The 14,732-nt window shown below is 44.5% G+C and overlaps 1 protein-coding gene across 1 annotated transcript; it reads left to right on the top strand.

Moving 5' to 3' along the window:
- Positions 1-3,267: 3,267 nt before the first annotated feature.
- Positions 3,268-14,169, top strand: napab (N-ethylmaleimide-sensitive factor attachment protein, alpha b). The gene is made up of 11 exons (XM_056283104.1): positions 3,268-3,688; positions 4,453-4,532; positions 4,671-4,787; positions 5,273-5,319; positions 5,462-5,539; positions 5,965-6,020; positions 8,259-8,343; positions 8,897-9,001; positions 9,457-9,525; positions 12,086-12,136; positions 12,871-14,169. Exons 1-11 carry the CDS (start codon positions 3,591-3,593, stop codon positions 12,970-12,972), a joined length of 888 nt encoding a protein of 295 aa, XP_056139079.1. The 5' UTR covers positions 3,268-3,590; the 3' UTR covers positions 12,973-14,169.
- Positions 14,170-14,732: the final 563 nt, after the last annotated feature.

Here is a 14,732-nt window from a genome sequence, read left to right as displayed (position 1 = left end):
CAAATGTAATCAGATTTGACAGAAAGGCACTTTAATCCCAAACTTTAGGCCTACACGGCTCCAAGAGTCACTGTTCGAATAACACTTTATAACGCATTGGCTGTCCAAACGCTCGCGGAAATGACAAGGGGGTTTTCGAACGCGCAACGCACACAAAACGGCAACAAGTTAGCGAAGGTGGACGTTCTGGACTTTACCCGGTTCGGTTACAATGTATGTGTGTTTGTGTGTCTAAGGCGGCCAGGCTGCAGCGTTTCCCGACTTTCTAACGTTTCCTCCGAAACGCGTCGGCCCATCTTGACCCACCGGCGCGGCCCGGGACGTGCAGCAACCGCACGCAAACCGTCCCGCTCTCGCAACACGTCCCCGTGTCATGAAACTGTGCAAAAGCAAAAGAAAAGCTGAACATTTGGGAGCAAAACAAACAAACAAACAAAACAACCCCCCCCCATAAGACAACAACCCGAAAACGCGCGGGGTTTTCAGCGACTCGGACCGGATTTTAGGTCGCGGGCACTTCGCTTTAAATGTGCCCCCCCTCCCCGATTATTCGACGACAATCGTAGGACGCCGTCCTTCGCACAAACACGGCGAATCGCCCCCCCAGTCGTGACCCAGAGCCGCGAGAAAGGCTATAAAAGGACGGCATCCCCGATCGCCGCTCCGAAAAGCCACCGATCGTGGCCGTCGCTCGGAGCTCCGAACTAGAGAGCAGTGCGCAGGCTATGAATGGAGGACCAGCTGCATACGGCGGGCTAACGGCTATAGCCGCCGCTCTCGACCAGCTTCCCCGCGCCCAGCTCGCGCCGCTTCGGCTCGCTCGCGGGACGGCGCGTGTGAAACCTTCACGCCGTTTGACCAACGCGCGACCCCCCCCCCCGATAAGCCGCCCCCCCCCCACCGTTTGCACTATTCCGCTGCGCCTGGCTTGAATTTCGTTAGCCTAGCCGCCTAGCTCGCTACGCTAGTCGGGCTACCAACAACATTCAGGCGTAGTAGCTACGGCTAGCTTCTACCTTTGACATTCAAAACAAACCACCGTCCGGCGCTTTCTAATCGCTCGCACGGCTCGGCGGGCGCTTCGCCCCAGCTAGTCGGGGGGCGGGCGGCAGGGGGGGGAGAGAGAGAGAGAGACGGTGTCGTCCGCTTGAGAGTGTGAACGCAGTTGCGCAGCGAGCTACCTAAGCTCCCCTTGCAAGCAAAGAAAAAATATGAGTTAATGTTGGAATACTCTTGGATCAGGGGGGTATGCTTGGGAATTCGGTGGGGAAAAAAGAACACGTTTGCCCGGCCGTGCAGGGGCATGGCATCCCGATTACGGCAGATCTGAGGCTCGCGTGCCAATCGCAATACGCATTAATTGCAGCTTTGCTACGGTTATTCAGATTAATTGAGAAATCGCTACATTGTAACAAACTCACCCGAGACGATAGAGGTGCAGGCAGCGCGGGGTTTCCGGAACAGCCTCGCACGGGCTTGCTGTACAGGACCCAACTACGAGCAGGAAAGAGAAGACCGTCGCCTTCGCCTGATCAAAATCCGGGGCGCGCCGGCGTACCGTTCACCGCTCATCCGTTACCACGGGAGGAATTAGATTTTTGATGTGTTGTTGGTGTTCCGTCGATATGTGCTACCTGTCGAGATGTGCTATTTAGCGGTTCTGTGCGTGGCGGCGAGGTTGGGGTTAGAGCCTGTTATCGATTGGCGCTACGGTGGCATTTTTCGACAAGGCAGCACAAATCGACGGAACACCGGTGGAACCAGGATTCGGGGTCTAATTTTGCAAGTGAACGCTTTTCTACCTAGGGGACGAATCGGCTGCTGTAACCTTATTTGCGTGTCGTATTCGTGCGTTAAAATGCAATATATTACGTGATGGTGTGCAGATAACAAGAAGGATAACGAGAAAACGAAAACATCTGGCCAAGCAGAGGTTGGCGTTGGTAGGTAGACGTCTCTTCTCATCTGGGGTTAATGATCCTGCCGCCTCCAGGACACGAACCCAACGCACGGTCCTCAAAGGATGTCGCTCTCGCATTCTGCACTGGGTCAAGTTATATGGACTTTCTTTTTTTTGCAATTTTTTCAGATAATATTCGGTGCGCACTGTACTGAAATGCGCTGTTTACCTGCCCGCTGCTCCTACTTTGCATTATGAACTTTATATTTTGTATTACAAGGCACATGTAGTGTCATAACCCTTCATGTATGAAATATGAGCTTAATGGGGTGGATGTCAACCTTGATGTTTTCGCTTGTAAGGAAACGACTGTGCTTATGAATCAAAGTGTCTCCTTGTCTAATCGGGCTGGCATCGGGGAGAAGAAAAGTGAACACGTGTTTTGCGAGCGTAATTTCACCACGATAACTCTCGATTATCGCTATTCTCGTTGGTACATGATTATGCTGGTCGCGTGGCTTGGGTCCTGGACCGCTCCGTTGGCACGTGGACACCGCTTGGCATCCTGTGCATCATGTTCTTCATGCATTTTATGTCCATTACAATTCTGTTCTCCTCTTTCAATGTTGTGTTATGTGAATTGCGTGAACACAACATCCACTGCACGCTGTCCGTCTCGGGAGCGAGATCCCTCCTCCGGTGCTCTCCCTGAGGTCTCTTCCTATTCTTTCCCCCTGTCAAAGAGGCTCTTTAGGGAGTTTTTCCTTATCCGACGAGAGGGTCTAAGGACGGGATGTTGCGTTGCTGTTAAGCCCACTGAGGCAAACGTGTAATTCGTGATATCGGGCTATACAAATCAAATTGATTTGATTTATCGCCATTAACAATCCCCTGATAATCTTGAGATGGTGGAGACGAGAACACAAATTACACAGCGTCTCGTAACCAAAGTCTGCACCGATGGTGCGCGTGCGTCTTATAATTCATGCACAATTTGCTGAAGTCGTGTTGACAGCGGAGCGTGACTTACTACCCCATATTCCCCACGGGAGCCCAATAGCGGAGGGAACGTGCGCAGATCAAATTAGGTTCGTCACACTGTCAGCGAGGGTCGGCGAAACAGAGACTCTGCAGCTCCTTCCATTAAATGCGCTTTATTCCACAGTTCATACATACTTTCGCTTACCAACCCGGGAAAACCGAGTTTGGCGTGTGTGTGAGTGGGTCAACGCGTTGCCTTAATTGTATGTGTGGTGTATTGGATCGAGCACTCGGTGCTCGATTGTGTTGGACTGTCACCACTACTGAGTTCTGTAATACACTGGTCGAGCCTAGTAGTGTGTGATGTCTCCGTCAGTAAAGATCAGACTTGTGACGCATCCTCGTCTCCGTGTACTTATATATAATAGTGATTAAGTTAGTAACCCACGAATAGTAACACTACAATAGTGTACATAAGAGAAGTCACAACAGTATGCGACTGGATGTCGGATAAGCAAAACAAGACGAGCGTCGCTCGGCGGACCGTCCGTCACGTCGCCCCCCCGCGTCACGTGACGCGGGTAGCGGTTTACTCAGTGGTTGACGGTTTTGCCTCGGGCGCCAGTCGCAGCTAGCTAAGTTGCGCAACTTCGTGGTCTGGTCGGGCCGCCCTTCGTTGATCCGCAGATCGGGGACGCCGTTGCCCGACATGGACAACTCTGGAAAAGAAAAGGAGGCGACGGCGTTGATGAGCGAGGCGGAGAAGAAGCTAAAGTCGTCGCAGTCGTTTTTCGGGGCGCTGTTTGGGTGAGCTCTCCGGCCGAGCTAACGTTTAGCTAACGTCTCTACGCGATGGCCAGCTAAGCGGAAGAGAACGCTAGCTGGCTAGCTAGCTAGCTAGCTGGTTAGCGCCGGAGCTGGATCAGCAAAAAGGGTTGTGGCGAATTGATGGTTTCTCTTATAACGGGACGTGGTCTGTCAGTTTGCCACCCCGGTAATCAAACTGTTCAACTGAATAAAGCTGACTGGCTTTAGATGGTGTCAGAGGCGGGGCGGCAGGGCTAACGTCAAAACTGTAGCTAGGCTATAGTCACAGAAAGTTGAATCGGCTAACCTGGACACAACGTTCCTGTCCAGATGAGCTGATTCAGCTTTATGTGATTTTCTTACCTGGATTATTGAGCCTGCACAAAGGCATAAAGGCTTTATGTTGGTTGTATTCTAAAGCTACTAGGGCACACACTATTGGGTTACTTCGTTTACATTACCACACACGTTTGACAGTCCCGAACAGAACCCTGCAAATAACCCCAACCCACATTAAAGTCGGTTAAGATTATGTGAAAATATTTATGATCGGTGTATTCACATATTTGAACAACCTGAGTTTAACTGTTTGTGAGTGTAAACATTAGTGCGAATCCCACATGACGTAACTGAAAGGCTTTTCTTCACAATATGAATATTAACCGATATAGATATTCTGCCTTATTTACACTTTAATCATAATTCAGTCGCAGACTTATTACAGTGAAACACTGGCGTAACTACATGTATTTGTTGTCATGCAGTGGCTCCTCTAAGCTGGAAGAGGCCAGTGACATGTATGTTAGGGCTGCCAATATGTACAAGATGGCCAAAAACTGGTGTGGTAAGATATTTCTGTTAATGTGCACAAATGTTTAATGGTCCATTCTTTCCATGATTTATTGTTCTAGATTAGATCAGATTGTTGTATTCCTGGTTGTTCCTCTTGTGTTAGTATGAATGTTTTGTTTTGTTTTTTCAGCTGCAGGGAATGCTTTTTCCCAAGCCGCTTGCCTTCACCTACAAATGCAGAGCAAACATGATGCAGCGACTAACTTCATAGATGCTGGCAATGCCTTCAAAAAAGCTGACCCACAAGGTAGGCGCTGCTTAACATTCGGGTCGGGCATCGTTTGGATTTTGACGATCCTGGTTCCGATTCTGCTTTTCGGTTTCGGTTCTTAATGATTCTCGATTCCGGTTCTTTGAGAGGCGGGGGTCGAAACAGGTCACGTGCTTCTTTCACAGAAGAAAAATGTATTTTAAAAAAAAACTTCATACAAGCCATTCTGTTTTAAGAACGGATCATTTTTATACGTTTTAACAACCTCTTATCTCTTACATGATCATTCCTTGTTCACAGGTAAATTGCACCTCTTATAATGGGTTGTAGGCTTATTTGATTTTTTTTATTGCTCCTGGAATGTATGACTTTTTACTGTGGCACTCATTTCAAGCAATAGAAAGTACTTAAAATGTAAATTGACTCAATTTCTGGGGGGGGGGGTGTTTCTGAAATTATCTTATAGATTTAGCTATTCTTTGAAGATGCCATTTTGTCTAATTTCTATTCTCTCCTAACAGAGGCCATAAACTGTTTAAATCGGGCCATCGAGATATACACAGACATGGTGAGATCCTTATTTACAATGTTTGCTATGCAGTTTAGCTGAAAAGTTGAAAGTCTTGTAACGTCACGTTTGTGGTGTTAATAGGAAAACTTCTTGTGTTTTATGTTTTTGTTGTTGTTGCGTTTTTGTTTTTTTGTATCAGGGCCGGTTCACCATCGCTGCCAAACATCACATTAGCATTGCTGAGATATTTGAGACCGAGCTGGTGGACATTGACAAGGTCAGAGAAGATATTCATCTTTAAAATTTGTCTCAATAGAGTTTTTAGATCGTCAATAACTCTGTTCATATCAAGGGCATCCGAGGACTGCTTACAGAATGCGACACTGGGGTCCCCGCCACAGTATATAACTGCAGTATTCCTCTCCTGTTTGAGCATCACCAAGAAAGCCCCCACCCACACACACAAAACCAAATTCTGCAGATGGATGGATGGGTGGTTTCTTATATACTTACTTGTATCTTTATTTCGATCTATATCCATCTAAGGCAGAGGGAAATGTGTGTGAAATTCTGTGAAGCCCCATGTCAAACCATAATTTTTTTTTTATGAATTAAGCCCCAAGTTCATTCATTGTTAATTGAAGCATATATAAATAACTGGTGTTGAATTGATGTGTTTAAATGTTCACTGTTGTCTTCCAGGCTATTGCTCATTATGAACAGGCAGCAGATTACTATAAAGGTGAAGAGTCTACAAGGTAACTGTTTAAAAGAACCATTTTCATGTTCGTTTATCTTTGTTGGGATTTTTTTTTAATCATAATGGTTTTTCTTGTTTGTAAAAAAAAGTCTGTGTGTGTGTATGTATATATATATATATATATATATATGTATATATATCAGCTGATGAGTGCGTGACGTACGAAACAGGCATGTACTGCTATGTATTAAAGTTTTTTTTCCTACATCTATCTTATATATATATATATATACACACACACAACACACCGTGTGCAGTTGCACAGTGGTTAGCACGGTCGCCTCACAGCAAAAAGGTCCTGGGTTCGAGCCCCGGGGTAGTCCAACCTTGGGGGTCGTCCTCTGTGTGGAGTTTGCATGTTTTCCCCGTGTCTGCATGGGTTTCCTGCGGGTGTTCCCGTTTCCTCCCACAGTCGAAGACATGTAGGTCAGGTGGATCAGCCATACTAAATTGTCCCTGGGTGTGAATGTGTGTGTCGCCCCTGTGATGGCCTGGTGGCCTGTCCAGGGTGTCTCCCCGCCTGCCACCCAATGACTGCTGGGATACACTCCAGCATCCCCGCGACCCTGAGAGCAGGATAGTTGGTTTGGATAATCGGGGATATATATATATATGTGTGTGTGTGTGTGTGTGTATATATATATATATATATATAAAATGCCAACGTTTAATCACATTGGCAGCTGATGAGTGCGTGATGCACGAAACAAGCTTGTACTGAAATGCATTAAAAAAAAATTCCTACATCTATCTTAATATTCCACCCCTCATTTGTTGAGCACTTTTATCTACACCATTGATGGTTTCCAGAAAAAAAACGCTATATTATATATATATATACACTACCGTTCAAAAGTTTGGGATCACCCAAACAATTTCGTGTTTTCCATGAAAAGTCACACTTATTCACCACCATATGTTGTGAAATGAATAGAAAATAGAGTCAAGACATTGACAAGGTTAGAAATAATGATTTGTATTTGAAATAAGATTTTTTTTACATCAAACTTTGCTTTCGTCAAAGAATCCTCCATTTGCAGCAATTACAGCATTGCAGACCTTTGGCATTCTAGCTGTTAATTTGTTGAGGTAATCTGGAGAAATTGCACCCCACGCTTCCAGAAGCAGCTCCCACAAGTTGGATTGGTTGGATGGGCACTTCTTTGAGCAGATTGAGTTTCTGGAGCATCACATTTGTGGGGTCAATTAAACGCTCAAAATGGCCAGAAAAAGAGAACTTTCATCTGAAACTCGACAGTCTATTCTTGTTCTTAGAAATGAAGGCTATTCCATGCGAGAAATTGCTAAGAAATTGAAGATTTCCTACACCGGTGTGTACTACTCCCTTCAGAGGACAGCACAAACAGGCTCTAACCAGAGTAGAAAAAGAAGTGGGAGGCCGCGTTGCACAACTGAGCAAGAAGATAAGTACATTAGAGTCTCTAGTTTGAGAAACAGACGCCTCACAGGTCCCCAACTGGCATCTTCATTAAATAGTACCTGTTAGAGCCTGTTTGTGCTGTCCTCTGAAGGGAGTAGTACACACCGGTGTAGGAAATCTTCAATTTCTTAGCAATTTCTCGCATGGAATAGCCTTCATTTCTAAGAACAAGAATAGACTGTCGAGTTTCAGATGAAAGTTCTCTTTTTCTGGCCATTTTGAGCGTTTAATTGACCCCACAAATGTGATGCTCCAGAAACTCAATCTGCTCAAAGAAGTGCCCATCCAACCAATCCAACTTGTGGGAGCTGCTTCTGGAAGCGTGGGGTGCAATTTCTCCAGATTACCTCAACAAATTAACAGCTAGAATGCCAAAGGTCTGCAATGCTGTAATTGCTGCAAATGGAGGATTCTTTGACGAAAGCAAAGTTTGATGTAAAAAAAATCTTATTTCAAATACAAATCATTATTTCTAACCTTGTCAATGTCTTGACTCTATTTTCTATTCATTTCACAACATATGGTGGTGAATAAGTGTGACTTTTCATGGAAAACACGAAATTGTTTGGGTGATCCCAAACTTTTGAACGGTAGTGTGTGTATATATATATATATATATATATATATATATATATATATATATATATCACTCTATCCCCTCTTCTATTTTGAAAATCACAATTCTTTTCTGTTTTAATCACTTTGCTTAGTGTTCACTGACCTACCTACCTAGTGTTCATTGACCTTTCTTTGCGTTTAGGTTTACTAATAAACTTTTCTGTTTACCCTTTTCAGTTCTGCAAACAAGTGCCTTCTCAAAGTCGCGACGTATGCAGCCCAGCTGGAGCAGTACCCAAAAGCTATTGAGATTTACGAACAGGTGAGAAAATGCATACTATTGCCTCGTTCTCGGTCTTTAAGTGACAACTGCTGCTTGAAAGCATGTTATCACCAGGGGATCGACAACTCCCTGAGGGGAAAAGCACCAAAATGTAAATAGCCTATAGACAACAATAGTAATGGGCCCGAAAAAGGAGCTTTTTGAATTGACTGCTAGTCACTATGCTGTAATGTCTTCCTTGTGAAACTAATAATGTGCCCCATTTTTTTATATGATGTTGCTCGAGCTTTATTACTTTTCCTTGAGCTCAGGCATTTAGTGACTGCCAAACTGCTGACATATTCAAATGTTACTTATGTTATGAGAAATGACAGCAGAAACAGATATTTTTCTTGGGATTGCTCCCACTCTCGTAATCTGTGATTTAAAATGTCTGCCCCCTGGTCCTTTTAATAAATGGTACTTTAGTGCAGCAACAAGGAAATCCAGAAGAACGGTTGGGGCAGCACTGTGGCAATGGCTTCCTTTTTTTTCCTTTTTTTAAAAATTACGAACAAGAATTGAATTACAAGTCTAAACTGCCTGGTTGTAGGTGGGGACCCATGCGATGGACAGTACGCTCCTCAAGTACAGCGCCAAGGACCACTTCTTCAAGGCGGCGCTCTGTCACTTCTGTGTCGACATGCTGAATGCAAAGGTGAGCCTGAACTCATATGGCTGTGTATCGGTGAGGCTTTTTACACTGCCTTTTCAAGGCAGCAACGTTGCGTCATTAATCCGCCTCACCGTTCTGTGTAAAGCGTACAAACGCGGAATGGGGGGAGTCATTGTTGTTCCAGTGTTAAGCTGGCCGCGGAGGTAGTCAGAGCCGAATTGACGTCTCTGTAAAAGGGACAAACGCAGGGCAGGATAGCCGACACTGTTGTGTTACACCGTCATGCCGCCTCTGCTTCTGGAACGCCGGCATGCTATGTAAAATCACACACTGGGGCATCATTGTGCCGCCTTTGTTTGGTTCAGTGTAAAAAAAACAAAAAAAAAACAAAGCCGGCATTAATGTCTTCATTACAGCAGTATTGCAGGATCTCTGTGTAAAAATGCCTTATAAGACGTACAGCTGTTCTGATATCCCACCCTTTTATTTTCACTCAGCTTGCTGTGCAGAAGTACGAGGAAATGTTTCCAGCCTTTTCAGATTCTCGGGAGTGCAAGCTGTTGAAGGTATGTACCAATGGACAGTATATATATATATATATATATATATATATATCACATAGCACAACCCATACATAAATGGAAATTTTGGACTAAAAGGGCTTACACACTGAACATGGAAACTCTATGTTGAGTCGGCAAACCTGCATAAATGAATTTACGCTGTGCTGATTAAAGTGCATTGCACAATGCAGTGAGTGTAGTGCAAATAGTGTTTGGTGTGCAAGCCCCATAAGTGGAAGAAACATACTGACAGGGTATATAGAGTTCATAGACTGCAATCCAAATAATATATTTTCATATCTTCCGTGGAGCAGGATTACTTCTGTAATGTCAGATGGGTACCCTTGATGGCTTCAGAACATCTGTGTCTGTTCTCAGCAGACAAGGGTGGATAATTTTGTGATGCTAATAGGCATGTAGACAGATATGATCACCAACAAAATAGCTGTTATATATATATATATATATATAATATATATATATATATAATAATACAGTGAGTCAAGTAAATTTAAATTTAAATGAGTTTAAATACTTGGGGTCAACTGTCCAAAGTAACGGGGAGTGCAGTAGAGAGGTGAAAAAGAGAGTGCAGGCAGGTTGGAGTGGGTGGAGAAGAGTGTCAGGAGTGATTTGCGACAGAAGGGTATCAGCAAGAGTTAAAGGGAAAGTTTACAAGATGGTTGTGAGACCAGCTATGTTATATGGTTTGGAGACAGTGGCACTGACGAAAAGACAGGAGGCGGAGCTGGAGGTGGCAGAGTTGAAGATGCTAAGATTTTCACTGGGAGTAACGAAGAAGGACAGGATTAGGAACGATTATATTAGAGGGACCGCTCAGGTTGGACGGTTTGGAGACAAAGCAAGAGAGGCAAGATTGAGATGGCTTGGACATGTGTGGAGGAGAGATGCTGAGTATATTGGGAGAAGGATGCTGAATATGGAGCTGCCAGGGAAGAGAAGAGGAAGGCCAAAGAGGAGGTTTATGGATGTAGTGAGGGAAGACATGCAGGTGGCTGGTGTGACAGAGGAAGACGCAGAAGACAGGAAGAAATGGAAAGGGATGATCCGCTGTGGCGACCCCTAACGGGAGCAGCCGAAAGTAGTAGTAGTAGTAGTACAGTGAGTCAAGTAAATTCTTTATGAGACTACAAGCCTGTTTCATGCCATAAGCAATCATCAGTTGTCAATCTTATATATACATATATACACACACACACACACCCCAGAGGCCTGTATGTGTATTTGATTTTGGTATCTAAACCTAGTTACAGAAAACGATCTTTCAATCTGTTTCTTTGGATCCACTTCAAACTTTATGATCGACCATGCTTACAAGTTATAACAATTGTAATGGAAATTAGACATTCATATGAAAAGGCTTGACTGCACAATACTCATTGTTAGTATGATTGTACTAGTCAAAGTAAGTATAATCACAGGAATATGTGGAGCACTGATTTCACCTACAGTAATGGAAACTATTCAGAACACGTGGACAACTTAAAAGACATCAACCCCCCCCCCCCAAAAAAAGTGTGTTCAAGTTGAGCATCAGGCACATTTAGTGAAGTTGCCCTGCCAGGGGTACCAAGCTGGAAAAGACAATGACTTTTAATACTCACATTAACCACGTCATACATAAATGGGATTATTTAAGAGGTGTACCTGTATAGACTCATGTCTTGAGAGAAACGTTTCATCACTCATCTAAGTGACCTCTTCAGTCTCAACTGACTGCAGGTATCCCCACCCTTATAAACAATGCAGTGGCAAAACAACGATGGGTTTCATGTGCAAATTACGGTGACCATTAACTACAGTTACAATGGCAATGTGTACTATTCACAGCGGACTGGGTAATAGTTGCAATCACTCTGTGAATAGTATACATGGCCATTGTAACTCTAATTAATGGTCACAGTAATTTGCATATGAAACCTATTGTTGTTTTTGGTCGTCATGCCACTGTATTGTTTACAAGGGTGGGGCACCTGCAGTCAGTTGAGACTGAAGAGGTCACTTATGCCCCTTTTCCACTACATGGTACCAGCTCAACTTGACTTGACTCGACTCGCAGTGTCGTTTTCCACTACCGTAACAGTACCCCCCTCAGTGTCGCTGGTCTGCATTGGTTTTGGTACCTGCTCCAGTTTTTTTGGAACCTTGACAAAGGTGGTACCAGAAAAGTGGTAACAGTTAACAAAGTGCCGGTACTTTGGAGGCGCTAGTGCAGCAACCAGGAGACACCCACATCCAGCTTCCCACCCGCAGACACGGCCATTTGTGTCTGTAGGGACGCCCGACCAAGCCGGAGGTAACACGGGGATTCGAACCGGTGATCCCCGTGTTAGGCAACAGAATAGACCGCCACGCTTCCTAGATGCTCAACCCCACTGTTGTTATAATCAGCGTATTGATTTTAGTCGCATAATTGGGCATATGTAAATGTAGACCCTAAAATATTGCTGACAGGTTAAATTTAGCACTTTTCTGATGTGTAGTAGAGAATAACTGAAATAATCCCTCAGCATTTAAATAACTACGCTTTTATTCCAAACAGAAACTTCTAGATGCATATGAAGAACAGAATGTGGATGCATATACTGACTCGGTGAGTGGAATCTTGATGGTTTTCTTCCCCACTTTGCTTTGATGTATTTATTTCTGTCAAGGGGAAATCTTCTGTTGCCCTCTGGTTGGGTTGCTGTGTCAGATAGTTTGGCCAATGCCCCCTCGAACAAGTCGCCTTCCACCAATGTCTTGTCCTGATTAATAATGATGGTTTCCCATTCATAAAGCCTGCAAACAGGCCAGTCTAAGGTGAAAATGAAATGCCACGGACAATTAAGATAAACTATATATCCTCCTGCCAAAAGTTTTGACTTTGTGTTTGAGAGATTAGAAATACTTTCAAACCCATTATCCCAAAGGGCTTTTTTGGTTATAGTTTGATTAAAATTGGTTGAATGAGCCAGCCACTGCTTCCCATGATAGTAGTGTTTGTGACCTATTTGCAAAGACTTTATTCATGGCAAGAACATTTTTGTATTCTACAAGCCCAAGCCAATGTTAAAATAACTGTTAACCATACGTGGACCTCCAGGGGATTGCTGTTTAACTGCAATGTGGCTCGTGGAGTACACAGTCTTAATAGGATTTAGCTGGTGATAATTTCTGTACTTGTCCGACTAATGCTGATGTGAGTGTTTGGCCAGGGGGTGGCAGTATGCCTTTGCCTATGCCTTGAAGTTTTGCACCGTTTGACTTGGCACAGTGGGCTGCTGTCTGCTTTGTCTTAAACTTTTTAAAAGAGCTTTCCAACCAATTTGCCTCTTTATCTCTCAGGTAAAGGAATATGACACCATTTCACGGCTGGATCAGTGGCTCACCACCATGCTACTCCGCATCAAGAAAACCATACAGGAGGAAGAGAGCGACCTTCGTTGATTTTTTTAACCTACCTTGCGCATCAGCAAATCCTCAAAACCCTTCTTGCACCCCTGTTTCTGCCTTTATTCTCACTTCCATCCTTGGCGCAAACGGTCTTAATCTCCCTGAACCCTTTTACTTTGTGTATCCTTCCTTTCATGTCCAGTACTTTTCTTCTCTTTTAATATCGGTTCATCTTCTACTTTACAACGCTTCCCTCAAGAATTGCAGTCTTTAGATGCAATGAACACTAGTTTCCTCAATGCACACTGCATTATGTAAAGTGTATATCATAATATTGTCATGATATGGTCTTGGTTTGGTACTACCCCAAAACATACTCAAACATGGGTCATGACACCCAATACTTGTTACCAGCACTCAGCTATAACGAATTTTTTATTTTCCATATCAGAAAAATAGATGGAAGGGTGCCAGTTGATGGGATTAAGGAATCCCCACAATGTTTTTGACATACACCAGGGAATAAAGTTAAATGACCAAAATTCCAACATTTGCACAAGTATTCACAGTGGTTCTTGGTAGTGGTGGGAACTCATATAAATGCCTACATGTGACTTATCAGTCAGTCTGTTGGAAGTTGGGCTTCCACCATCATCTAATCATCGACTGCTGCGGTGCACCTCACCCGACCGGAGAGGCGACTCATTTCTGGGAAATAACTTCTATTCTGTGGCCTTACACCGCTAAATTCTCAGGAATAGTGGTATGCCAGATTTATTATCAATTAATAATAATAATTATAATGCTTTTGAAAGCACGTCAACATTCATATTTAACGATTTTATTCCACAAGAATAGGAAACGAGAGAAGCTTATTGCCTTCATGTGAACATTTGCTTGGTTTGACTTGGGTGAAAAAATCATAGGCTACAGCTAACTCTCCTAGTATGTATGGCCTTCCTGTTTGAAGTGTTTTTTTTTTTGTTTATAAGATGATGGGTTTTGTTTTTCTGCCCTTGTACCTGACCGGGCTAAAGGTCTGTATATGATGCAATAGATGCAGCAAGCTTTACGGATCTGAACACTGTGTTCACGTTCACATGACGTAGGCAGTCATGCAGGCAGTCACGGTAGTTTGGCCACTTGTTTTGTCAACACAAAAAAAAAAAAAGAAATGTTCCTATATGACGACCCCTTTGTAAATTCTTGTTTCCTGATAAAACCTTTGAATAAACTTCGACTTCAAACCCGTGTGCGAGTCGGTGCCTCCTCGGCTTGTCCTCCTAACCGGAACATAAACGCACGTGGAAGATGAAACTTGGCAGGAATTAGAACGTCGCCGCCGACGTGTGTTTTCTGCACCTGCCGCGCGCGCCCGTCCTCGCGGTGGGTGGGTCTTCTCATTGGGCGACCTCCGCCCTCTTGTCAGCCTCACCCAGATGCTCCGGAGCTTTTATTTCTCTATGTCTCGGGGTGACCTGGCAGTCCGGACATGAAGCCACCTTATCCTGGATCCCCTCTCCCAAGTAAGTGAGCTTGTTGGGCGCTCCTCTTATTTGGGGTTTATGGGAAATGCGCTTTGAACGTGCGGCCGGGTAGCGCCGCCGGGGCGGGGAGTCCGGCCGGGCGTCGTAACACCTTCACCGCCAGCGAGCGGCTGGACGGCTCGGCGCACGAGACCATCGCCTCCTACCTACAGCCGGAGTTCGCGGGCTCGAGTCCGGGTTGGCCGGAGTCTTAAAGCACTGTAAGCCAATTAGTTCTCGGGCGAGCATCCCGTTGAATTAAAAGAAAGCCCCGGTTAATTGAAACTG

The sequence above is a fragment of the Lampris incognitus genome, chromosome 7 (genome assembly GCF_029633865.1).
Source record: "Lampris incognitus isolate fLamInc1 chromosome 7, fLamInc1.hap2, whole genome shotgun sequence".
NCBI lineage: Eukaryota > Metazoa > Chordata > Actinopteri > Lampriformes > Lampridae > Lampris > Lampris incognitus.
This window is presented reverse-complemented; position numbering and strand designations above follow the sequence as displayed.

What these genes read in the sequence shown, in the direction of transcription:
- napab (XM_056283104.1), top strand. Translation starts at nt 3,591, where the DNA reads ATGGACAACTCTGGAAAAGAAAAGGAGGCGACGGCGTTGATGAGCGAG. An exon ending in AAAGGTGAAGAGTCTACAAG is followed by an intron (nt 6,021 to 8,258) that starts GTAACTGTTTAA and finishes TACCCTTTTCAG; the next exon opens with TTCTGCAAACAAGTGCCTTC. An exon ending in TCGACATGCTGAATGCAAAG is followed by an intron (nt 9,002 to 9,456) that starts GTGAGCCTGAAC and finishes ATTTTCACTCAG; the next exon opens with CTTGCTGTGCAGAAGTACGA.